The sequence below is a fragment of the Takifugu flavidus genome, chromosome 4 (genome assembly GCF_003711565.1).
Source record: "Takifugu flavidus isolate HTHZ2018 chromosome 4, ASM371156v2, whole genome shotgun sequence".
NCBI lineage: Eukaryota > Metazoa > Chordata > Actinopteri > Tetraodontiformes > Tetraodontidae > Takifugu > Takifugu flavidus.
This window is the reverse complement of record NC_079523.1, coordinates 9570321-9581043: the sequence shown is the minus strand read 5'-3', so window position 1 is coordinate 9581043 and position 10723 is coordinate 9570321. Positions and strand designations below refer to the sequence as shown.

Here is a 10723-nt window from a genome sequence, read left to right as displayed (position 1 = left end):
TCGACTTAAGTGTGTTTAGTCTGGGTGTTGGTTGCTTACACGCAGGTGATATTACTGCCAATGCCAAGCACTGTGCAAACACAGGAAGTCATTTTAAAACATGCCGGGAGGACTGGAAGGAGATCCTTCTAAGTACCACCACTGTTTTATTTAGATTCTGCAGGCACCTCTCACAAATAAAGCACGTGAAGTCCAGAATTGACTGCAGCAACAATGGCCGACTGACATGTTGTGCAACACGCCGGGTGGAAAGTACACCGAGATAAAAGAGGAGAAATGGAACAAAAGGCAGGATGACAGCAGTGCATGTTTAAAATACTAGGAGGACAGATACACATATGTAAAGGTGTAGCCCTAGTGTGTGTGTGTGTGAGTGTGTGTGTGTGTGTGTGTGTATGCGTGCACACGTTTGTGTGTGTGCAGGGGTGCTTTTAAAGGTTTAGGGTCAACGACGACAAAGGAACAACTCCCATCCCATAAAAAAGGAGTTAACTTGATCACATGAACTTAAAAGAAAGACCTTGGGAAAATGCCAGGTCTATCTTTTGAACACTTCTTTTGCATTGCACACACAAAAAAAGCTGTAACATACATATTTGCAAATATTTATAATTACACATAGACTATTTTAGGTATTACAAGATGGAGTGAGCAGATTAAACCTAATGTGAAAATAATTAATAAGCTATTAGAAATACGATTAAAATGGCAGATGTGTTCATGTGGGGGTACATGCAAATACAAGATAAATGAGGATGAATCAAAAAGACATCACATGCTGTTCTTAACAAAAAAGGGTGAAATAGGTGACATGATGGGTTTCATATCACATTGACTTCGTTTAGCCTCAAATAGTTTGTTTTCTATTCACGCGTTTATGGTGGTGAATACTTGAGAACGGGGAGATAATTTTATGCACCGTTAACAGCACAGCGGTCGGCACTGGCTTGGCAGAGGAGGGCAAATGAAGTCAGCCCAGTAAAAATGACAATAAAGTGGAACAATGTGCTGCAGGCTGATCAAAAGTAGCCGGTAAGAGGGAAGGAAAGTGTGTGCGCGTGTGCGTGCGTGCGTGTCCAGAAGCGCTGGTGGAGCTGTGCTGTCAGCTGAGCGCAGAGAACAGCCTGATGCGGTACAGGCTGTTCCCGCCTGACTCGGCACGGAACGGGTTACAGGTCAGGGTGTCTGCTGGAACACAGTGTTCTCCACGGCGGCGGCGGCGGCGGTACAGCAGCTACAGTACAGCCGGAACATCGTGTTACTTTGTGGCCGCTTTCCAAGACCTGCCCCCCTCTTTACGCTAAACGCCCTCCCACAACTGCGCTCGGACACACACACACACGCGCACACACCACACACACACACACACACACACGCACACCACACACACGCACACACACACACACACGCACGCACACACACACACACACCACACACACACACACACCACCCCTCCCCTCCCCGCCGCTTTCTTTTTCAGCTCCATGCGGTTGCTTTACCGGTACGTGCGCACGGGGTGAAAGGGTTAAACGGAGAGAGAGAGAGAGAGAGAGAGAGAGAGAGAGAGAGAGAGAGAGAGAGAGAGAGAGAGAGAGAAACAGACACACACAGAGAGAGAGGGGGGCAGAAACAGGGTAACACGGTGAGTGAGCGGACGGAACAGTCAGTACCCGGGTTATGAGGTGAGCAGGACCCGGACCCGATCGAAAGTCACCGAATGGGAATACGCACCGGAGGACACCGGCTGAGTTCCCCAGAAGAGTCCTCAGCCTCGGCAGCGCAGATCATGTGAGTCTTCATTTATCCATCCCCACATGGATGAGCTAATTAACCAGCTTATTGTTATTAACCAGCTTATTGTTATTAACCCTCTAAGAATTCATCAGTGCGAATGCTTCAAAATTTGGAGACGCTGTCAAGCTGCCAGACTTGTGGGGGGGCTGGATCTTGGGATGGGGACGGGGGGACGGGTGGTTTAAAAAGGGGGAGATGGAGTTCAGGTGTACCTTCGTAAACGGCTGGTTGTGTAACCCCACTTCTGAGAAGTGCACGCTCTCAAGTACAGTGTGTGCCAATGGGGCTGTGCGTTACTGGCAACCGTAGCGGACTGTGTAACCATCGCGGAGCTTCCAATTAGGTCCCTTTATTAATGCAGAGGAGGTAAAAAAAAGCCCGAGATAAAACACTTATGGTTGAAGAAAAATCCCCGTTTTTGTCATTTGGAACGCCACAATGAAACTAGAGAAGGGACTATTGTTGATTCATACGTTAGAGATGGCATCATGTTTATCCCGCATGTTTATGCGCTCTCAAGCTGAATTTCACGCCTCCACGCACAAATGTTGGTTTTCTTTATGTAATTGTAAGATTTGGGATTTAATTGTAAATCTGATTGAATTACTATCCTTAATTAATTGAATATTATGCTTCAGGCAGGTGATTAAGAATAGTCTTGCTATTAACAGAAAAATCAGCTTTTTTTCGCATTTGTTTGTGAGAGGCTCAGAGATTGATGAACACCATCAGGTTAACCGTGAATAGAAGGAACATTGTGTTCACACACACACACACACACACAACACACACACACACACACACACACCACACACACACACACACACACACACACACACACGACCAATTTATTTACCGTAGGCTGTTATGAGGTGAAATATCTGGATCTCCAATGCAGCTGACATTACGGCTCAAGATGATGGAAGGAGAGAGGACAGAATCAGACAATAGAACACAGCTTGAAACAGCTTGAATCAGTGCCAGGAGGCTTGGATGTTGCACCAATTTGCATGTTCAGCTGTTGATAACTCCTCCAAATTAAAATGTCAGGAATATCTGAATTGCAGCTCATTTTTATTTTCCTTGAATAATGCGGCCGTGCTGTTTTGTCCAGTCGATTGGGGAGGGGACGCAGTGTGTGCAATATTGCTCAACCAAAAGTGTGTTTTTTTCTGTGTGAATGAATTGTTCTTTAGAATTTTATTTCTTTTATTTCAGATTTTGTTTTTGCAAGCACTGGAATAGCAGATTACAGTAAATTAAGTTTTAGTAGTTTCTGCTCTTTAAACATTAAACATCTGCAAATTTGATTTTTATTTTATTTATACATTTTATTATTTGAGTTTATTTGAGAGAGGGAGAGAGAGGGGGGCTGTTCATTTGCTGTGTTAGCACACATTTTAGATTCAGCCAATTTGTGGCTTTTAATGCTTTTAAGCAAAATAGCCTAAATGAATACAGCTCTTATATTTCCAAGTATTCTATTTTGATGTAATTTTTAATGTTTCAGGAATGCTGAGTTTTGATAGTTAATGCTTTTCCCCCGAGTTGGTTAATCACTGGGGATTTATGTTCAAACAGTGATCATCTTTGCTTAGACTGTGGTTTTTCATTGTTTAGATGAATGTATATTTGTGGAAACAAATGTCAAAAATATTTGTCTTCTAGAGTTTTCGTTGTTCTTAAGATCCTTCTTTGGCTCAGCCGGACACAGGGATTTCTTCACATTAAATTGAGCTAATTAAATCAAATTAGGTTATATCTGTGATGGTTAAAAAACAAGGACTGTGAAAAGGTCAATCAAACAAACACAAACTCAATTAGGCCTAGATGTTGATGTTTTAAATACTTAAATTAAGAATAAGCAACTTAAATATGATTTTTAAGTGACACCAGTGTTAACACCGCATTGCTGTGTTAACTAATAAAGTCATTTCAACCTCCAGTGGCATTACAAATGCGTTTATCAGAATTGTTGTTTATGTTTTTTAGAATTGGACCGAGATCATGTTAATTTGCATCCTGCTCGTTAGTAAAATCGATGCTTCTTTTTCATATTATCTCCTATTGAAAATGATCCCTTTGGTTCGAAAGACTTGAATTGTAACAGTAACAACATCAGTTTCACTTGATGTTTCCAACGTTTTGTTGTTATTTTGTATCAATGCAGCACATCTCTGTTTGTAACAAAGTCCTCTTAACGTCCCGGCACGTGTTAATAATTGCCAAATAGTGTTTGCCGGCATGCCTAACGTGGCCAACTGGCAGCTTCATCGTCACATTGCTGCCATTGTTGACGCTCGCTGACACCGACATCCTGATCGGGTGACATCAACCCACCCAGTCTGTGTTTGCTACATCTCATGTAGAGCTACGATTCGATGGTAGCAAAAGCTGGAAGATGTGATGAAAAAGACCCTAAAAAGAATCGATTTTAGAACCACAGCATCTGGAAAGATGAAAAGTTCATGTGAGCTTTGATTCCCCCATCAATAAATAGGGTATAAGTTAAAGTTTAGACATGCAGTGACTCAGCTTTAATCTATTTTTGGGCGACCAAGATTCTTCTCTGAAACACACACACAACAAAAATGAACAAAAATGTGTGCTATTACACATGGATTTATTATTCTAATAATGCCATTGGCTGTGTAATAACACGGATATATTGTTCATATGTTTAGATGTTTCTGGCAGTCACTATAAACATATATATATACACTATAAAATGTATAAACTAATAAGTGCTGTTAGAACTCAGCTTTTGGATGAACCTTTAAGACAGAGGGTGCAAAATGTTTTATTGTATTACCGTAAAGACACTATTTAATGAGCCCCAAATTCCCTTTTTGGTTCCTGTTTGTGCTAAACGAGTCAAAAATATTCAACATTTGAGCCTTTCAACTGTTGGTATGTTACAAAACCACCAAATCCACAAAGTTCTCTATGATTTTGGTTCCCAGAGTCAGAAGAATAACTATCTTAGCTCTGTAGCACCACAGAATAAATGAGAGCTGCTTTTATCCCATCATTAAATACTGTCAACATAATATAATTCTGTCACAATTTAGGTTTAAGTCAGTTCCGTCCACTTTGTTTTAGCAAGTTTTCAATATTTGAATGGTTCATTCTTTGTTTTAGTGCTCTTGAGTCCTTCTTTCCCATCTATCCATTGTTCTGTGTAAGTTACGATTTGATGAAGATTCAACTGACACCCATTAAAACTGGCTGGCAGGGAAGAATCAAATAGTTCCAATCCTAAAACTAGAACCTGGCTTCGCTCACATCTTGCTGCACCATTTAAGCAGATAAACCGTTTCAAATGGGCACTGAGACCATTAAAGCTGTCTTGTCTGTTGGTGGAAAGTGATGCTTCCTATGGCTGGCATCGTTGACCACCTTTAGAGTTTAACGTATCCCTATCATGTAAATCTTGGGCTGATGTCTTCAAATAGCAACACATTAGAAGAATTAGGATCTGAAATATTGTCACACACACCAGGGAACGTCACCTCTCCCCCATTCTTTACAAACCAGTAGTCACACACACCAGGATCAATGGGCGCCTTGCTCAGGGGCACCCCAGCTCATGACCCGTTCTGGGTTTTTAACCAACAGGGGATTATATGAGAAAGAACAAAATATGAACCTGAAGTTGGAACTTTGATGATGTAGTTTTCCTCAGCGTAATCACATCGTGTGCATGTGTGTCGGACAGCTCTCCTCACGCAGACATGACCACAGACCAGGAGCTGCCCCCGGACGGTCAGTCCACCACGGCCCTGTTTACAGCAAAGGGCATCGATGTGACGCCCAATAAAGACCAAGGGGTCATCAAGGTACTTTTCAGTCAGACGTTGAAATGCAGTTTTTTGAAAAAAGCCTCAAAGCTTCTGTTAAAATGGACGCTTGTCGCTACAGATTGTGAAGCGTCTAGGACATGCTGGAGACCGACCAATGATCGGAGACAAAGTGACCGTCCATTACACTGGGAGGCTGTTGAACAGGAAGAAGTTTGACTGCACTCACGATCGCAAGGAGCCTTTTAGCTTCAATGTCGGCAAGGGTAAACCGCTCGCGCTGTAAACCCTCCTGAAATATTCCAAGATATGGTTCAAGTAAAGGTCTCACTCGCATTTCATGCACAGGACAAGTGCTGAAAGCCTGGGATGTTGGGGTTTCATCCATGGAGCGAGGAGAAGTAGCCGTGTTCCTCTGTGAACCAGAGTACGCCTACGGTGTCGCTGGTAATCCGGACAAAATACCTCCCAACTCTGCGGTTGTGTTTGAGGTGGGTGCACCAGGTCACACAGTCTGCTTTAATCCATTTATGACAAAAATCAGCGATATGGGATATGGGATAAGGGTTTTGTGTTATCTGGAAGGGTCTCGGAAAGGGTTTGGTATCTCATCTGTATGCAGCTATTGTTTCTCTTTAATTAGTGTGATTTGATTATGTGACACTCCTACTTGTTTTTCTTTTGTCTATTGTCTTTTCCTCCACCCACACCAACACCAAGTTAAACAGAGCCTTGGGTTTTATCTTGTTTTATATAACTGTGCTGCACAACGTCTAAATCCACGTTTACAACAAAACAGATCGAGCTGCTCGACTTCCATGCAGAAAGCCTCACCAACGATGGAGGCATCCTGCGAAGAATAAAGGTCAAAGGGGAGGGTTTCTCCAATCCCAACGAGGGAGCTAAAGTTCACGGTAAGAAAAGTTTTCAAATAATTTTTTTTCAAATAATTGTGGATCTTGTGGTGGCTGGATGAAGCGGCAATGGAGGGCAACAGTGTCGTGCTTTTGCCGTCACAGTGCACCTGGAGGGAAGCTGTGGTGGAAGACTGTTTGACTGCAGGGACGTCAGCTTCGTCGTGGGCGAGGCTGAAGACAAAGGCGTTCCCTTCGGGGTGGATCGAGCCATGGACAAGATGCAGAAAGGAGAGTGCTGCCTGCTTTACCTACAATCAAAGTAAGTCGCTGAACAAAACCTTCGAACCTCAACCGTCTCTTCCATGTAGAGGGTTCAGCGCTTTCATCCTACAGACCTGCCCTGTCTGTGTTTGACAGATACAGTGTAAAGCTGCAGGATTTAATGCACGAGGAGAAAACACATGCTGTATATTACCGTATCTGTGAAATGAAGGATTAGACACATATAATAATCAGCATGAGGCAAAATTTGTGGATGATGTCCAGTACATTTTGGTGTTGGTCCATGAACGAGTGACTTATCTCATTCCATATTGTTACCTAGTGACATGTTTACATCTATGGGCAGAAATGTAATTAGAAGATACGTCTCTACCCTTTTTCTGTACTATAGCAGCTCATGCTAAAGGGCTTTGCTGATGGCCGAAGGTTTGAGGGCATTGTGTTTTTTCTTTTATCACAGGTATGCCTTTGGAAGTGAGGGTAAAGCAGAGTTTAAAATTGGCCCCAACAAAGACGTGGAATATGAAGTTACTCTCAAAGACTTTCAAAGGGTGGGTTCAGCTCTCAGCATGGTTCCGTTTTGGTTCGTATTCAAACCTCCAAAAGAAGAAATCCATCTGCACTCAACTAATTAGCTGTCTCCACCAGGCTAAAGAATGCTGGGAAATGGACTTAAATGAGAAGTTACAACTGGCCGCTGAAGTTAAGATTAAAGGGAATCAATACTTTAAGGTACATTGTTCTGGAAAAATGATGGGATTTTTTTTACATTTTTGATTAACATGAACTGTAAACAGTAGTGTCCTCCTCTCTCAGGTGGGACGCCACTTCCAGGCAGTTATCCAGTACCAGCGCATCGTTTCCTGGCTGGAAATGGAGTGTAGTGCTGAGCCAGAAGAGCAGAAGAGGATCCAAGACTTCCTGCTGAAATCCCACCTCAATCTGGCGTTGTGCTACCTGCGGATGAAAGAGCCTTCCCATGTTGTGGAGAACTGCAACAAGGTGATTTGGAAGACCCATGATGTTGGACCATTTCATGGATCTAACTGTGATTCTGCCTCAGAATTATTTGGCTTCCTGTTAACGCGGCTGCTCTGTGTCTGCATGTGCGAAAGGTTATTGAGCTGGACGAGCACAACGAGAAGGCTTTGTACCGCCGCGGGGAAGCTCGTCTCCTTCGGAATGAGTTCAGTCTGGCCATGACAGACTTTCAACAAGTGTTGCAAAAAAACACCTCGAACCGAGCAGCTCGTGCTCAGATTGCCATTTGCCAGAATAAGATTAAGGAACATCACGAACAGGATAAGAGGATTTACGCCAACATGTTCCAGAAATTTGCAGAACAGGATGCCAAGGTCCGTCAACTCATTCATGGCTAACAACAGCAAACTTGACTTTTCTTGTTCTTGTTTCGATTAAGCAAATATGAAGTACATTGGGAAAAGGTATATAGAATTTCAAAATAAAACACCAACATTTCCAAATATGGAGGTGCACACACCCAGATTGTCGCAGCTATATATTCACTGGTTTGACAGAACATTTGTGCTGCTAAATTTGGTAGAGTACTTCTATCTTTGTGAGGACCAGTACCGGCAAAACGCATTACAATTTCTGATGTTTTCCATCTGAAACATATATGCCAAACAACCAAATCTTTGATGCTGCAACTGAAAGATTCCAAATATTATCTGTTTTTAGTTGATTTTTAGTGAAGGAAGAGTACAGCCAAGAGTATAAAATCATTTGGCTGTATTTATTGCATAAATACATAATTGGATTATGCTGACATCTAGTGTTGATTTTTGGAATCTTTTTCTGTTATATATTTTTATTGCTGAAAACATTTTTCAAATGTAGAGAAACTTCTGTTGTTTTCCATTATTATATATGTAATTTGCAGCCTGACAAAAGCTCAAAAACCTTTGCATAAAGTGTTTATCACCAGTCCACTGAACTCGTGTTCCCTGCTTCTTCCACAGACTGGGAAGAGAAAGAAGAGGAAAAGTGGCGTTAAAGGCGAAATAAGCCTCAAACGGAGGAGGAGGAGCCAGGAATGCTCCTCATAGCAGCGGCATCACTTGAAGTGGAGAAAACATTTTGCTTTTCCATGCTCTGGTTTCAGAGACAGAAATCCAAATGTCCTCATGCCTGAACTTGACCATTCCTGTATGTAAAGCAGTGTGGTAAAGGGATGTTTGCACCAAACAGCAATTCTTCTGTCACAGAGAGCCTGCAGCTGCTAGGTCTTGACCCCACCAAGACTGCACCATCAGTGAGGTCGGACAAGTAAATGCTGTTAGACACCCTGACTCATGTATTTCTTTAAAAAAAAGTTACATGTTGATCACTGCTGTTTAAAACTGAAGTGTGCCTCCACATTTCTTGTTCCCCCACCTCAAACTGCATAGAAGCCCGGTTTTAATTCTTTCTCTTGGGCAGCTACATGCATGTGTCATCACTGTTTGTGGGGATTCAGACTTGAAACCTTGCAATCAGTCAAAAGAGTTCGACGTAACTTGCGCACTGGTAATGGTACATTGACTTTTTAGTGGGAAAAAGGTGCCTCTGTCCTCCCCGTTGGGCACTGAGCGGCCACTCTGCCGAGCTGAGCTCAGAATACCTGAAAGCATCGACCTTTAATTTGCTCGGAGCTTCAGACTGCCAAGATGGATTTCGGGCTCTGAGTGAGGGATTCTTTAGTGAAGGGGCAGCTGAAGGGACACAGGAATCACAGATGAGTGTATGTGTGTGTGTGTGTGTGTGTGTGTGTGGGTTTGAATGAGTCTGGATGAACACCCTCTTTGTGAAATTTTTTTTTTTTTTAAAAGTCTGCCAAAAAGACACTGAGCTGGCATTCTGGGCTGTAGATGAGTGCAGAACAGTCTCACCTGCAGTGTTTGCAGTTCTGCTGAACTTGCTTGATGTTCGATTGTGTTTGCAAAAATTGTCAACTCGCTACATTTGAATGCACTCATAGAAACACCTCCTCAACACCTTATAACATTAGTGTACACATTTCTATTACATTAAAATGTCACTATAATGTATTATGTTATATATGTACCAAACCCAGGTGGGTGCTATTTTAATAAAATAACAAAAGTGGAACGGCTTCTCATTATAAATGAAGACCTAATTAAAATCACGCAGGCAAACCCTCAAATTTGACTCAAAAGCAAATTAGAGGTTTGTCTGTCACACTCTTTATCCAGACCTGCAACTTTCCATCCAGTCCAGTGTTGGTTCGGTTCATTGTATCAAGGAGGATTGCGACAACTGGCATGACAATTCCTTCCCTCATCTCCTCTTCTTATTCACCTCCTACATAAGATGTAAGCAGAAGGACATCGAGGTGACAAAGGCTATCATTCAGTGAATGTCGTATCATCAAAGATGGCACTTTAGGCCTGCTTTTGCATCCAATTCCTCATTTTTCTATTTCCCCCCTGATAACAATCATACAGTGAACCATGATGCAACTGTTATCACTCCACGAAATGTTGCAATGTCTCCTACAGATTCGTTGATGTTTAAAGACCCGGCGTTGTCTTGAATATTCCCTGTGACTGTGTAAATATGGTTTGATGTCAGCCCATGTCATCCGGCAGCTTGATACGCTGTACCTGCCTAAGTGTTTTCATCTGTAAGTATGAAGCCTGAGAATCTAAATATTTATCCCTCACTGTCAACTACCAAATCATGTCAATGAATGAGTGCAGTGACTCCAGCCAAATGGGATAGTCTGGTAATCTGCCAGAGGTGTTTTGGGATTGTTTTATTTTTTTTAGAAATGATGAGAAGTCATCCAAACGTTTACATGTTTTCTAAAGATTCTGACGCTGTAAAGCAGATTTGATCCAAGTCAGGAACACGGCATTTATACTGTATGTACAAGAAATATTTTCAGAAAAAAAAGTGAGGTACCTTTGTTCATGTCTTCTTTATATAAAGATTTGCACTTTAAAAGCATTAAATAATCTCAAGAGA

General features: G+C 42.2%; 1 protein-coding gene across 2 annotated transcripts; it reads left to right on the top strand.

Annotated features, from left to right (window-relative positions):
* The first annotated feature begins 1466 nt into the window (after positions 1–1466).
* Positions 1467–10723, top strand: fkbp5 (FKBP prolyl isomerase 5). Of its 2 annotated transcripts, XM_057029986.1 has the most exons (11): positions 1467–1788; positions 5513–5633; positions 5716–5860; positions 5943–6085; positions 6394–6508; positions 6614–6770; positions 7194–7284; positions 7382–7465; positions 7550–7735; positions 7849–8088; positions 8716–10723. In XM_057029986.1, the coding sequence occupies exons 1-11, from the start codon at positions 1718–1720 to the stop codon at positions 8800–8802; spliced, it is 1440 nt and encodes a 479-aa protein (XP_056885966.1). In that variant the 5' UTR covers positions 1467–1717; the 3' UTR covers positions 8803–10723. The 2 variants fall into 2 exon arrangements, with proteins under 2 accessions (XP_056885966.1, XP_056885967.1); XM_057029987.1 differs by lacking the exon at positions 7849–8088.

Excerpts from the sequence above, each read along its gene's own strand:
- fkbp5 (XM_057029986.1), top strand. The coding sequence starts at position 1,718 with ATGGGAATACGCACCGGAGGACACCGGCTGAGTTCCCCAGAAGAGTCC. Across the intron at positions 5,861-5,942 it reads TAGCTTCAATGTCGGCAAGG|GACAAGTGCTGAAAGCCTGG; the intron begins GTAAACCGCTCG and ends TTTCATGCACAG. Across the intron at positions 6,086-6,393 it reads ACTCTGCGGTTGTGTTTGAG|ATCGAGCTGCTCGACTTCCA; the intron begins GTGGGTGCACCA and ends ACAACAAAACAG.